The 15,971-nt window shown below is 31.5% G+C and overlaps 1 protein-coding gene, 1 long non-coding RNA gene and 1 other non-coding gene across 5 annotated transcripts; 2 read left to right on the forward strand and 1 right to left on the reverse strand.

The window, feature by feature from the left end:
- Positions 1 to 337: 337 nt before the first annotated feature.
- Positions 338 to 444, forward strand: LOC133828286 (small nucleolar RNA R71). Its single transcript, XR_009890914.1, has one exon. It is a non-coding gene; the product is annotated as a small nucleolar RNA R71 (small nucleolar RNA).
- A 5,365-nt stretch (positions 445 to 5,809) lies between these two features.
- Positions 5,810 to 9,756, reverse strand: LOC133823574 (uncharacterized). Of its 3 annotated transcripts, XM_062256412.1 has the most exons (9): positions 9,518 to 9,756; positions 9,248 to 9,353; positions 8,149 to 8,173; positions 7,963 to 8,098; positions 7,810 to 7,866; positions 7,222 to 7,375; positions 6,779 to 6,876; positions 6,584 to 6,649; positions 5,810 to 6,212 (listed from the first exon to the last, which is right to left on the reverse strand). In XM_062256412.1, exons 4-9 carry the CDS (start codon positions 8,089 to 8,091, stop codon positions 6,174 to 6,176), a joined length of 543 nt encoding a protein of 180 aa, XP_062112396.1. In that variant the 5' UTR covers positions 8,092 to 8,098; positions 8,149 to 8,173; positions 9,248 to 9,353; positions 9,518 to 9,756; the 3' UTR covers positions 5,810 to 6,173. The 3 variants fall into 3 exon arrangements, with proteins under 3 accessions (XP_062112396.1, XP_062112394.1, XP_062112393.1); XM_062256410.1 differs by lacking the exon at positions 8,149 to 8,173 and having other exon boundaries at positions 7,963 to 8,141; positions 9,518 to 9,755; XM_062256409.1 differs by lacking the exon at positions 8,149 to 8,173 and having other exon boundaries at positions 7,963 to 8,146; positions 9,518 to 9,755.
- Positions 9,757 to 10,824: 1,068 nt separating this feature from the next.
- On the forward strand, positions 10,825 to 14,264 carry LOC133823576 (uncharacterized). Its single transcript, XR_009888424.1, has 3 exons — positions 10,825 to 10,981; positions 11,559 to 11,622; positions 13,707 to 14,264. It is a non-coding gene; the product is annotated as an uncharacterized LOC133823576 (long non-coding RNA).
- Positions 14,265 to 15,971: the final 1,707 nt, after the last annotated feature.

Consider the following 15,971-nt stretch of genomic DNA (forward strand, 5'->3'; position numbering starts at 1 on the left):
GGGGCAAGTATCAGTAGCGTGCCCCATAACATGACATATTCCACATGGTCGCACTTGTTGGCCTAAAGCAAGTTGTTGTACCACTGCAGTTAATTGAGCCAATTGATGACCAAGTTGATTCTCGTTTGAATTGCCCACCTCATTAACTGACTTGGGTGGTGGATTTGGGTCTTGGCGAATGCCAAACTGTTGTGAGTTGGCAGCCATATTAGAAATTAAGCTACTGGTTGCAGCAGGGGTCTTATCAACTAATGCACCCCCACTGGATGCATCAATCATACTTCTATCCAATGATTGTAATCCTTCATAAAAGTACTGGATTAGGAGTTGTTCAATTATCTGATGATGAGGGCAACTAGCACACAACCGCTTAAATCTCTCCCAATATTCATACAATGACTCCCCTATATATTGTCTTATACCGCAAATCTCTTTCCTGATGCTTCCAAATTTAGATGCTGGAAAATATCGTTCCAGGAACATAGTCTTGATAACATTCTAGGTTTCAACAGTACCGAGTGGAAGATAGTACAACCACTCTTTAGCTGCATCCTTCAGGGAGAAAGGAAAAGCTCGCAACTTAATTTGTTCTTCAATCACTACAGCAAGTTTCATACTAGAACATACAATATGAAAGTCCTTCAAATGTTTATTCGGGTCCTCACCGGCCAACCTATGGAAAGAAGGAAATAAGTGAATGAGGCCCGACTTCAACTCAAAGTTGACATCCAAAGGTGGATACTAGATGCAAAGAGGTTGTTGGTCAAGATCCGGCGCTGCCAACTCTTTCAACATCCTTTGCTGGGCCATAGTTCTATAGGATCGAACTGAATTGTGAAAATCATACTCGTTGTCAGACAATAATGGCTCTTTAACAGACTCTACACGTTGATAATGATGCTAAAAGAGTGGTTTATCAGTGATAGTTCTGGAAGAGTGTGATGCGGACTATGCCTCAAGATAATCTTTGATTTTTTGTAGTCAATCTTGTGTATCGTCTTCACCAGACATATACCTAACAATTCCACAGTAAAAACTAATTAGTTGCAAACAAATAAATTTGAGTAATAAAGTGAATAACAATAGTCCCCGGAAACGACGCCAAAAATTTGACGGGTGTCGTGTGCCTTGTCTAATTTAATTATTATTGTCTTTTTAGTATTATCAATTATATCAGTATAACAATAAATATGATTCGAACCCGTGAGGACTACGTTCAAATTATTATTCAAGAATTAACAACGAAAATTAAAGAAGGGATTTCTTTCTCAAACTGAAACTTAAATAGCAAACATAAAATCAATAATGAGTTGATATTACGATTTAAAGAAACATTAAGAGACATTCTCCACCCTCCACAATCATTCAAGACCAACAATAATAAACATTATTTTGATTTCCCAATTAAATGATTAACCATGTAGATAACGCTGAAGCAGTTAATTATCTCAACCTCCCAATTACAATTAATCAAGGCGAAGCGCTCAATAATTAAATCTTTATACCAAGCAATAGATCCATGAAGCATGTAATCTATTGAACCTAGGAATAGCATTAATTTCTGTGGAGATAGATTAATCTAAGCAACAAATCAATTTAGCATAAAATTCGTTTAACCTAGGTTCTAAACTTCATCACAATCAATAATACCTATGGCAATACTATCACTTGCAAATTATCACATACACTTAGAACCCTAAACTATTAGGTGAATAGTAATTTTAAGATGATAGTAGAACAATGAAACATCCTAATTAGTTGGTCATCTAACAAGATATCATATAGTCCATAACATTAATCATAGAAGAATAGAATCAATTTAACATTGGAGAAATCAAGAAATAACATTCATTATTGAAAATCAAGAATTCAAGTTTTGGGTTTTGAAATAACCATTAACATAAAAGAAGATTACTCCATAATCACAAACATAACTAATAACATAATCATAATTGAAATTAAAGAGTTTTAAAGAGAAGAAGGAAAAAACTAGTTTGATGTAGGAAAGATTGTTGTCCTCTCCTCTCCTCTGTTCTTCTAATCTCTAGAATTCATAATTAAAAACTTCTCAAAACCTTAGTCCTAAAACTCTTTATAGTCCTCTTAAAAATCTAATTAAAAATAACCTAAAAATTGAAATCACGTTGACTGGAAGTGGCCTGGAAAAGTGGTTGTCACGGCCAGTGTGTTTGATACTTGATAAAATTCACCTCGTGTCGCGGCCTGGAAAAGTAGTGGTCGGGGCCAGTGCACAGTTTCTCTCAAAAATTTGTATTTTGGCCACTACTTGAAGAAGTACTCGCTGCAGCCAAGACTTGATGTTCCCAAAATCTTAATTCCTTGCAATTAGGTTGCGGCCACCACTTCTTTGAGTCGCAACCAACACTCCAAATTCTATTTCACTTGATTTTGTAAGCCGCTACTCAAGCTTCATTCACCGCAACATTACCATATATGCTTAGAGACTTCAAAACACATTAGAATTACATCTCAACTTCATCTTCCAACTTCTTTTTGTAGCCTGTAAAATTCTTAAACAAAAATTGCATCAAATATAGCAGTGTTATCAACAAAAAATTACAACTTAGTTTAAATATCGAAAACTTACAAAATAAAGTTAAAATCTCTTAAAACACCAAATTAGCATCATCCAAATACGAAAGAACTTGCAAAATATATATCTAACAATTAACTTATCAAACTGGCCTACAACCTTCATTGAAACCAATCCTACACCCTGCATAATAAATATACATTTTTTTTAATCTTGGTCGCCCATTAGATCCCATTTCAGCAAGAAACTCAACTGTTGAACCCTTGTTAGTGTGCTTGATTTCCTCAGCATAATCATATAAAGCAGCATATTGTTCTTCATAAGTCCCTTCAATTATTCTTGTTGCCATCTTCTTAGCTTTATATGCCTTATCCCTTGAAACCTTCCAAATATGATCTTTACTAACTTTGTGAATGAAGGATGGATTGGCCAGATTTCATTAATCTTGAATTGGTCTAAATACTTTTTTGTTAACCACTTCGAGGTAGCAAACCTATTATTGTTCTTCCTGGCACATCTATGTTGATCTATATAGGTCTTAATCACAAATGTTGAAGACTCATCTACCTTCGAAGCAAAGCAAACCCATGGGCAATTTATATCTTTACCGTTCAATATAGCATACTCTCTAACAACTTGCTTAAACACTACCCCAGAAGAAAAATCTAATCCTAATTTTAACATATGCATATCCACATCAACATCACCCTTGAATTCTGGTAGTTGAGGTAGTTTCCTTTTTCTTGTCAACTTTTTTGGCTTACTAAACTCATTACCTTCAACCATTTCTTGACTACTATCCTCATCACTGTCAGAATTCCCCCATCAAACGATATCATCATCTGAATCCTCTACCTCTACCAGAACGTAGATCATCAATCTCAATTAGCCTCTTTTGTAAGCCTTTCAAAAAAAATTCTGCATTCTCATCAACATTTAAATCATTATCACTCTGTTTGTACTCAAAGTCTTCTACATAATCTAAATCTTCATCATCACTTTCATCAAACTCTCCAACATCACTGATAGCCAATGTATTGCCTATTCTTGAACCACCAACCCCTGAACTAGTCCCCAAATCACCTAATCCAGCTCCCATTTTATTAGAACAAGCAACTTCATGCCGAAAATCAATCCCCAAATCACTTAAACCAGCAAAAACAGAAGCTTCTATGCTATCTCCTAATTTTTATTTATTAAAAAAATATCAAAGCAGAGAGTTAAATCTATTTTAATGCAGCGGTTAAAAGACATCTTGCAGTCATCAATCGTGTGCATACATATTTGTCTTACTTTCAATAAAGGAAACTTTATAATTTATTTTGCTTATTAAATCTTAGATGGGTCCATCCATTAATGGCTTCACTAGTCACCCACGTGAAAACAAAGATTAGACAAGTATACAATAATGGTTCCAATTTATCAACCCATTAGTTTATGATTTTGCTTTTTTTTTTTTTTTTTTTTTTAAAAAAAAATTATATATATATATATAATAAAATGTAGAACTTGAACATTTACAATATAATACATCTCCTGCTTTATTTTCTTAATCTCCTTCCATGAATAAATCTCACCCTTGCTTGTCTTCAAAAAAAAAAATTAGGGAAATAAGAAGAATTGGTTTTTGAATGTAAAATGTTCTTTGATCTTTTCTTTCTCTGTAAGAAAACTGGTAATATTATATATATTATTATTTTTATAATTAGTTAGTAACTTAAGAGTTCCCGCCAATTGTGGAAATACAATTTTACCCTTTCAAATAAGTCACGTTAGAGTTCTGTTAAAAAAATAACAGAAGGGCATTTTTCAGTTGTCTCAAATACTTTACGGGTATTTATGCAACACCAAAAAGTTTGGGGGCAAAAGGTTAGAAGTATAAAAGCTATTTGTCCTAAAGTTAATGAAAGAAACAGAAAAACCATTAACTACCTACCTTTTATATAGAATATATTTTTTTTTTTTTTGTTTCCTAATTAAACTAGTATAATAAATATATACGAGTAAATAATAAAAAAATGCAAGAGAATTAAAAATTTATATATAACTAGTTAATTTAAGCTTAAAGGATCTAATAAATAATATATTTTCTAGTAGATAAGGAAAAAAATTTATTTTAACAGATTTTTATTTTTTTTAATGTAAACTTTAACGGAATATTTTTATATTTAACAGTAGTTTGTAAATATTTAAACTTAAATAAAATAAAATAAATAATTAAAATAACATATCTTTTGAGATATTTTACAATAATAATTATTTAAAAATAATAAATAATTAAAAAAAATTAAAATATGATATTTTTTAGATATTTTACAATAATAATTATTCAAAAATAATAAATAATTAAACAAATTAAAATATAATATTTTTTAAATATTTTACTATAATAATTATTTAAAATAATAAAATCATATATTTTATAACTTAAATAAAATTTAATTAAACTTAAACTCATTTATTAGAATAATATCATATTAAACATATAATATAACATACTGTCAATTAGTAACAAATTGATTTTTTTTAAAACTAGCAGAAACTTAAATTTAAAATATTTGTATAATATTTAATATTACATTAAACATATAATATATAGTCTATTGTTATCTCTTCCAAATTCAAAAACTAAAACAAACATAAACTTACACAAAACTAGATAAATTATTTAATTAAAATAGAAAATTTATTTAAAATTTATATAACATTAATATAAATTTAATTAAAATAATTAATAAGTTCTATAAATAAAACTAAATAAATGTGCATATTGCACGTAGCTTGTATCTAATATATAAAAACATATAGAGGAGACCTTTTTGGATTGATTCTGCTATAATTCCATTCTCTAAATTACTCTCCAGGTTTTAGAGATCACTGGGTTTTGTACCATACGTACACTAACTCACCCGAAAAACCGTAGAAATGGAAGTCATCGTTGATGCACAGTATTCTACGGTGGCAACGGATAAGAGAGAAATGGACGACGCTGACTTGGATTATGTTGCCAAGAACAGGTCATTGAGGTGCAATGTTTTGTTTATGCATGGATTATATATTTCAAAATTTGCAGGTGCTCCAAAGATGGACGTAAACACCGTAAAAATGAAATAAATAAATCGTATAAATGAAAAAAAATTCCTTGCGGCCATAATATAGTAATTTGGGTAAATTTCAAAATAATACTCGTAGAAATAATTCAATATGAAGTTATCTACTTTTCATATGGCGTGTGAAATAAAAGGAGAAAAAAAATTAAATTAACAGACACATCGACTCTTTTTACATTTCATGCATAAACTACAAGACTATTGTTCGTATTTCATCCGAGAATCTAAACAGACTGATTTTTTAACAGCATTTATACTATCAGCTAAAGTAGAAAACCTCTTCATTATCCAATAAGATATCAAGTCTACTACAAAAACTAGTCTCCTTGACATAAGATAAACTTTCAATATTAATTTTTTTTTTTTTAAATAATGACACATGTCCGTGCTCTGCAAGGAACCATCCAGCCAGTAAACAACACTAAAAGTCTATCCCCTGCTCCAGTATGTTTCAGTCATGGAGTTCAGAGATTGATGCATGTTTAAACCAAAATTTATCACCATTAAAATCAACGTAGAGGAAGGCCACTAGCTGAATACTCAACCTCCTGAAATTTAGACAAGACAATGTTTATAGATGCAGACCTTGTAAGCCACCCAAAGACTAGCTATTGACAAAACCAACTAGTTAATTCGTTTTGCAAACTTGAGTTTGAAATTGGGTCCTCACACCTTACATAGTGCTAGGTAACATGGTATTAATGGAATCATATGTTAAGAAAAACAACACTTGCCAATGGCCTAAATGCAATTAAAGAGTAAACAACACATTAAAATGAAGAATAAAAAAACCAAACTTTAAACTAACTTGAAGTTCATTTTCTTATTTAGGCAAACCAATCTCTACTATTCACATCTCCAACAATACATCAAACAAATAGCCAAAAGCAGCTAGTCATCAGTACAAGAAGAATTGTACCTGAGCAGGGGCTAAGGATGAAACCCAGTCTGATGCATGCGTGGGAAGCAACCCCAAAGTATTAAGCTGTCAAGATGAAAAACTTTCAAGTATGAATCACTGAAAGAAAATGGCTGAATCCAACATGTACTGGATTGCTTGGGATTAGTAAAAAATAAGGTAACTAAAAAACATGAGAGAAAGTGGAACAATCACCTTCCAAAAACCTAGAGCTAGACCTCCCAAATTAAGGGCAATGAACAACAACTTAGGAGCAAGAAGATCAACCTTGCTATCTTTATACGGCTCAAAAACTGCGGAATCAAAACCAAAGTAACAAGAATTACCTCGGTGAGAACATAAAAGTGCCTTGTAAATAGAACTTGAAATATAGTTCAAGTGGCACGATTTCAAAATAACTACAAACCATACAAATGTGATATATCAAAGCAACAAGTAATTCTGAATGGAAATGTTATATCTAAGTAGCTACATCATCTAAATGAATTCATTTGCATTTTGAAAGTGTAGATTACCCTCCAATTTCTTATATACTTACAGACTTACCTTATAAATAATATTTCTTGCTATGTTATTACAGATTAAAACACAGAGACACGGAAAACAAACACTAGAAAATAATTTATGCATATCCTTACCCTTTCCCACGCCCTGTAAGGCGCTAATGGGCTGCCAAAGAGCAGAGAAAGTAATTCCAATGCTAAACAAATGCACTGTACTTCCAGCCATCCACATCATGAATCCCATCATCATCAAATTTTTAAAGGGAGCCTGTGCCACCTCCCAAGTTTTCTGTTGAAACAAAAAATGATACCACGAGTTAGATTAACGAGTTCTTGATCCAGTTCATCAAAACCCTTCAATATCAAGGGGAAAATTCACTAGAAAACTCCACGACAACAGAAAAATCAAACGCCAAGTTGGCTGATCCAACGCAGTCCAACAACTCAATCTACTTGCTACACAAATAAAATCTTCCCAATGCAAAAGATAGTCCATCAATTATTATTATGTATTTAATTTAAGTTTTGCAGTAAAATGAGCAAATACTCGATCGGACGAAACAGCTGCTTAGATTAGATCTAAATCTCAGCAAGAGCTAGAGTGAAATTGAAAATTGTCATTTTTTTTCCAAGGTTAATCATTTGACTTCTTCCACATACCACACTAGAAAATCAACACAAAAATAAACAAATTAAATATAAAAATTGAATAAGAAATCATACCTGGGATTTCCAAGTAGCTTCAGCATCCTTCTTCTGGCGACTCACAGCAGAATCATCCTAAACAAAACCCAAAAATCAAAATCTAAACCACAAAATATTTCATCAAAAAGATCAAACCCCATAAAAAATTAAAAAATAAAATAAAAATAAAACCTGATCGAGGGAGGCACGAGAGAAACCAGGAGGATCAGGAATATCGCGGGAAGAAGGGGAACTAGAGTAGTCCGAGAAGTCAACGGCCCATCTACGACCTCCACCCATCACTCCCTTTCCCTTCTCCATCTCTCCCAAAATTTCAATGTTTTGATTTGATTTTGGTTCACAGCCTCCTTCTTCACTAATAAAACAATTATACTCTCTTTATCTACTTGATTTTTTTTATTTATAAAAGATTAATTTCCTTAACTCCAGATAAGAACAACAGTAAATATAAACATGTCCCAAACACTCACAATAAAGGCAAAAATCTGGAAGTAACTCATACTTAAGTTCATGCCAAACTGGTTTTTCTATAGTAGGAAACAGAATCCCAACACCTCTAGGCAATGGTTTGGTAGTATCTAATTACACCTTAACCCTCATATAAGGCCCCCAAGATTCCCTAAGAGAAGACTCCTCCATTTCAAGAAACTTACCCAACACAGTACCAATCAAGTTAGCTAACTCAGGAGATCTCTTAAGAAAAGGAATTCTACACTTGAACCCAGAAAGGGGCATGAATTATGGACTCAAGCATAATGACAAAATTATGACTTGGAATTTCCATGATAATGAGATTTTGAGCAAAGTGCCATAGTTACCCCTATATTACACGATTCCCCTCCCCCTCACAGCCAAACTCAGCCAGAAAAAAGACCTTGTTCAGCATCAGAAATGATTACAGAAAATCGTCCCTTCCAGAGATTAGACATAATTTTTTTTGAAGGCTTCCTTATTAAAAAGGACGATTGGTTAGGACTTTCAAAAAGAGTTTCCAGAAAGAGTATAAATTTCATTCTCAGCAGAAGTAAAATTAAGTGATAAAAACAAAGAGTTAACCATATCATCAAGAGAATTAGCCATTTTAAGATAAAGAACCTCATAATAGAAAAGAAAAAAATAAACTCCCATACCCAAACACATACATAGAAAAAGACTTCATGATTGAAATCAGAGACTTTCAAATAGAAGTCGCATCGACATATTACAAAAATACAGAAGTAGATATGAAAGAAGAAGTAATCGATTGCAAAAGAACAGGTGATTATGGAAAAAATTAGAATAGGTGGCATTTTCAGTTCAATCACATTAATAAATCTCAGATAAAAAAATATCATTATCAAAACATATCATCAACAAACAACCAAGAAATCCAGATAAAGAGCCCAAAAATTTATTAATGAAGAGCAACACACAATCCTATATATAATCCACTGTAGCAAAAAGATAATAGATTTACCTCAAGCTTCTCAAGCTTCAAAGTATAAGCAAACTCTTCGAATTTATCCACCTTCTTCTCAAACTCACCACAATGAGTCAATGACTATAGACTAGTCCGCTCCAATCTGTATATCCACAAAAATAAAAACTGTCACTAAAATCTCAGCATATCACATTAACTTTCAGCATTAAGCATATATACACAAATTTTTCTAAACAAACATAATTTTATGACCGCCTTCAAACTTCAATCAATTCTTTTCCAAGTAGAGAGAGAGAGAGTACTCACCACCGAGACCGTCACAGTGGATGTTCTTTAAGTGTGAGAGGGCTCCGACTCCAAGAAGGATGGTGGCTGGGCCTGGGGTGCGTGAATGCGTCTGCGTGGTCTGATCTGGTTAGCGCCGCCGGCGAGACGGGGAGTTAGAGAGAAGGGACTAGGGAGGGCCGTAGGGGAGGGACTAGTCGAGGTGGAAGGGGGTAATAGTCGTGCGAGAGATCTGAGCGAGAGGGGGGAGACTAGGGTTAGATAGAAACTAGGGTTACATAGAAATCAGTAGGGTTGTGGAGAAATTTTTACAACCCGCCCTAGCCGAATAATCCGCCCAAACCAATCTGAAAAAATCGCCAAAAAATGCAACCTGAATAAACCAACTAAAATTTAAATCGCCCAATATAACCCAACTTGCCCAATTAAAAATTTATTATTTTTAATATATTCAAATAACTATATAAATTAATTAAGTTTTATTTTAATTTTTTTACTATAACTTTAAAATTTTGTTTTAAGTTTAAAAAGATAAATTTCACATTATTAGTACTAGTATTTAAAAGAAAAAAATGTAAAAAAAAAAATACCACTTTTGTTTTGGCGGGTTGACCCGCCCAACCCGACCAACCCGCCCAAAAAAAAATACAATTTCGATTTGGGCAGGTTAACCCGACCAACCCGCTCAAATTATTGGACGGGTTAAAAAAAAAATTTCTTAATTGGGCAAGTTACGGGTCACTTTTGCTAACCCGATTATAACATTGGACTGGTAAAAATGTCTTGTAACCCGACCAACCCGCTCAATGCTCAGCCCTAGAAACCAATCCTTTTTTTCAATAAAAATATCAGGCTCAACCCGAATTCAAATGTGTATATGAATACAAACTCAAAACCGACCCGAACAAAAGTCGTGTTGGGCCTACCAGAATTTGAGGGTTTTGTTTTGTTTGTTTTTTTTTTTATCAAATCACTAAAGAGGACTTAGGTTGCGTATCACATGCATCATTTTAGTTAATAAAATTGTTTACGGAATGCATAATATAAAATGATTTATGACCCATCAATCATTTAGCATAAAACTAGTTCATAAATTAATTTTTGTTGCACATTCTCTTAATTATTTTCTAACTTCAAATAATTATGTCTACATATTTAGGCCCGTTTAGTAACCCTTAAAAAAATGATTTTTTATTTTTTTTAATTAAAAATATAAAAAATATGATTAGGAAACACGTTTGATAATACAATTTTATTTTTATTTTTATTTTTTTTAATTTAAATTTGAAAATTAATTAAATTTTAAAAATATAATTTTGAAGCTTTTAAAAAAAAATTAAAACGTATTTCGACTCTCTCGTCTTCCTCACCTTCGTTAAGTAATGGCTTCTTCTTCACCTTCCTCAATCAACTGAGCTTAGTAATGGCTTCTTCTTCACCTTCCTCAATCCATAGAGCCCAATAATGGTAATTTCTATTATTAAGGTATGATTTTCTGTCATTTTCAATTTTAGGTTTGTGCCATTGAAATTGCTTTTGTATTTCTCTTATTTCCTCCCACCCGGTGCTGAAACCATCGCCGACGTTCCTTACCATCTCATCTTGTTTCTCATGACCTCCATGGATCTCACTCGCCCCCAACTCGAAGCTTCTCGTCAAAACCTCAAACCCCAAATCATCTTCTTTGATTTCACCCATTGGCGGCGTTGTGACTCATTGTGGTTGTGGGTCTTTGCTGGAGGGTATGGTGAATGGGTGTCGATTGGTTTTGGTCCCAAATATTGGAGATCAGTTTATCAATGCTATGATTATGAGTGATGACCTTAAAGTTGGAGTTGTGATTGAGAAAGGGGATGAAGATGGGTTGTTTACGAAAGAAGGTGTTTGTAGGGATGTTGAGGCTGTAATGGTGAAGGAGAGCCATGTGGGGAAGGAAGTGAGGACTTAATTACAAAACTAAATATTAGAATGTTATGGGATTTAATTAACCAATTTATGTATCGATTTTGTGGTTTCTAATCCATTTATAGTATTAATTTGGTTTCAAATTCGATTGTTTCAGATTGATTAGCTTGGTGGATTGGTGGCTTTTAGTGTTTTAGACAGTTTGGCTTGGTGACTTTAAGGTATATTATTATAAACTATGTTGATTAAATTCTCACTAATCTGAAGGATTAATTATGATCCATTGTTTTGAGGCCTTTTGTTTGGTTAATTTTGTTGTATATTTAGTATATGATTCATACTTTTGACTTTGATGAATATCTGGTTTGGCAATTGGTGTTTCATTCCTTATGCTTTGAGTTGTATGTATCAATGTTATGGAGTTGTGTTTTTTATTGAAGGCTTTGAGTTGTTTTTCCTTTTTCTAATATGTTTGATGTATTGCATTGTCCTTAGTTGTTGAGTTGTGATTCATTACTTTGATTCATTATCTTTTTTTATCACTTTTAAGTTTATTACATTTATGTATTGACATTACGTTTTTATATATATTTGTTCTAAATATTGGGGTGCTTTTCCTGTTGAGACTACATGTGATATTGAACGAGGCTTCTGTGTAAACTGGAACTTGTATTGTGTTTGTGCTGCTGTTGCTACTTTATTAATTTTAAATGCTTGATGTTTTTTCTATGACAATGCTCATGTTTTTCTTTTCATAGTAGAGTAGACTCTGTTTTGGCATAGTTAACTTGTAATTGGTAGTTCTTATTTTAAAATTAGACAGTATAGTGGTGGGATTAGCCTCATTTTTTTGCATTGAAAATGTGAGCGAAATTTCAAATCTTAATGCTTATAAATAGAAAACAATTCTCTGGTCTGAAGTCTGTCTTACTCTCTCTCTCTCTATTTATATATATATATATATATTTATGTGTATGCATATATGTATTTAGTTCCATATAGCATAAAACTAACAAGTACTCATTTAAACTATCAAGTTTAGTAACATAAAATTTGGTTTGTTCTAATAGATAGGATATAGGTCAGTAATAACATAATATTATTAACTTCATTAGATATAAATTTGGTTTGTTCTGATATAGACAGGATAGTCATGCATGACATGTAAGAATCTTCTTTATCTCTTTTCCCTTGAACACCCCATCAGCACAGCAACTGCTCGAACTTTGAGTTTAAGATTTTCCACTAGATTCTCTTGTCTTCCAATTGTAGCCTTAAAAACCTTTAGATCCTGTGCCAGAGTTATACTCTTATTCAGGTTCTTCTGTCTGGCTGCTTCTTCCTCATTTATCCCTTATCTATCATCCCTATTAGCTTTTTGTGAGGTAAAGTTATGTTTTTTATTGGAATACAGATGATTAATCCATAGGGGAGTGTTAGATCTTGAACTGTTTCTTGCTGTTACTGAGTATACAGTAACTACCCTTTTAGAGCCTTAAGATCATGGTGTTAGTAAATGTCAATAGGTCACATCACAAGTCCAGACAGATTAATTAGGTCATAATGTCAATTTGTCTATACAAACATTTATTGTCTCTTTTTTTAGATCTCTGATATTATGATCTTATCTCTAAATTTTATGGTGTTTAGGGAGGTGCTTTAAATAAGATAATGTTTTCTAATTGACCTTTATCTGAATTCTAGGAATTTACATTGATCATTAAGCCACTCACATTTTATCTTCTTACTTTAGTTGAGAGAAAGGAGCTGTCTTGATTAGACTTTAATTCCAAAACAAAGCCTTGAGAAGTGGGTAATGTCATATCCTCCATTGAAAATGATAGAAGGCAGAGATCTTAGAAAATCTTGTTTAGTGGAACCCTTTTTGATATGGTGGGGGCCTTGTTCTACTAAATTGTATGAAAATTAAATTTTATATAATAAAGTTTTTTGAATAGATTGATAAAATTAATTAGTGAGTTAATGTGTCATGAATTCAGTAATTTTAACATTATTAGGACTTAGTTTTCGATTTTTATGTGCTTATTGAAAAATCATTATGCGTTGAATACAGGTCAAGATTTAACAGTGGCACCCCTTTCTAGAAAGAATATCACAGGGCATTTACATCCATCAGTACATCAGGGCATTTACATTTAGGAATAGTCTCTGTTGTTGTTTTTAGATAGCAAATATATGGCATAAATCTAATTTCTTATTGCTGTTCTTGAAATGTGGTTGTTTCTTTTGGAATAGTCTTGTATTTGCATTTAGAATTCTTATTGAATCATTAAGTCTTACCTAGATGGTAGGTGTTGATAATGAAGTTCTTATTATTGAGAATAATGATGAGGCTTCTGATTAGACTCAAAGGCATGAAGAAATTTTCATTGAACTTATGGAAGAAGAAGTTTTAAAGGGAAATAAGACAAAAGTACATTGTCATTGCTTGTTGTGGGGTTCACAATTTTATAAGGAAAAATGCAGAAGCAGATGTATATTTTGATGGAGGTGAAGGAAATTCTGAAGTACAGGCCACTACTTTACAAAGCACGGATGGAACTTTGACTGATAGTGTAGAGTTCAGTATCTCTATAACTCATATACGTGAAATGGCTCATGTTCGTGATGAAATTGCTGATCATATATGAAGAGCTAGTCAACGATAGTGAGATTGAGTAAATACATTAGTTGATTGTTATGACTCGTTTAATACTTTACTTTAAGTTTAGACAATTATCAGTTCATACTTTTTATTTTACTATGTAGACTTTATTGATTTTATGTTATCTCATGGATAGATATTAAGTTTTGAAATTTGAGATTACTTGGATATTATTAATATGATTTTTTTTTACTATAATTTTCTTATTTTTTATTTTAAGATAATAAATAGTGGTCACAAAAAATCTTTTTATTTTTTAGTTTAGAAAATGAAAATAAAAATTCAAAATTCAAAAAAAAAATGTTTACCAAACATGTTTTTTTATTTTTTATTTTTTAAACAAAAAAATAAAATTAAAAGTTACCAAACACATTTTTATTTTTATTTTAAAAAACAGAAAACAAAATGGTTATCAAACGCATTTTTATTTTATAAAAAACAAAAAACATAAAACAAAATTATATTTCTATTGTTGAGTTTAAAAAATTTTAAAACAAAAATTTTACCAAACGCAGCCTTAGTAAATTTGGAAATTATATCAAATAAAATTTTGAGACATAAGTGATACTTTTAAAAAAATTGGACTTCTTAAAGCACTCATAATAAGTGTTCTACTCTATATTTTTAAAAACCTCACCAAAACACTTTTTTTCCTACTTTACCTTAAACATTTAGATTATACCATATATTAGCTTCTTTATTTTTTTGTAATTCTTTTAAATATTATATTTTTTAAAATATTTGATCCATTAAAAAATAAAAATAATTAAATTTAATAGTATCACACACATATATATATATATAAAAAAGTTTATAAAAAAATTAAAGTAAATGGCAGCTAAAATACCCAATGCTTTCAAAATATTGCACTTTTATACCCAATCTTTTTTTTTTTTGCAGTAAATATACTCAATGTCTTTAAAAAATATAATACCATATTTTTTGGGAATGATTGATTTTAATTAAATAAATAAATAAAAGAAAAAAAACAATATACCTGAAAAGGGAATACTGCTACACGCATGGCACAGTCCAGGACTGTGTCATGCGTGTAAGACAGTGCAGATAAAGTATCTGTGTTGTTTTTATTTTATTTTATTTAATTAATTAATATTTTTTAAATATTTTTTTTCAAATTTGGTATGTTATATATTTACCTAAATCAATTTCTATCATCATTATGATATTATTAATATATTACTGTTATTATTATGAATAATAAGGTATATATAATCTCTATATATATATTATGTAATAACAAGAAAAAAAAACAAGACAGTGAAAATTCAGAAAAAGTTTCAGAATTTGTCAAACAAGAAATTGTCATATTCTTCTTTTATTCTAACATTTCTCAAGTCATAATCCAAATTCTCATGTGTTGAGATATATTTGTGATTTCTAAATTACAAACACTCGTTCTCTATGTGCCCACAACATTTTGAGATGTAGAGAACACTCCAGAAGATCGTGGTTTGAATACTCAAGCGTTGGATAGGAAGATTGTTATATATATACAAAAAGACTCAAGGACACTTGATAGGCTTCAAGAAGTAAATATTTATGTTCTTGGATATTTGTATAAATGTGCATATGATATATATAAGTATGTGTAAAGTTATATATATATATGTTGCATGATTAATGATATTTCATATTAATGTTTCTGTCTAGATGTTTTCTTGAACATATAAAATGTTTATATGAGAGATGGAAATTTTTTATGTTAATAAAATTGGGCCCACCATGCCAATTTTGTTGTGCACTCTGATTATTTTTCCAACACGTGGAGCCTAGGGCATTCCGCCCAAGCATGTCACGACAGATCGCATCAAGCCCAAAGGAGGATTCCCTTCAATGCCTCCCCAGCCCCAAGGAAACCCTGGGCGTGGAGCCAGCAGAAGAGAA

This window comes from Humulus lupulus, chromosome 3 (assembly GCF_963169125.1).
Source record: "Humulus lupulus chromosome 3, drHumLupu1.1, whole genome shotgun sequence".
NCBI lineage: Eukaryota > Viridiplantae > Streptophyta > Magnoliopsida > Rosales > Cannabaceae > Humulus > Humulus lupulus.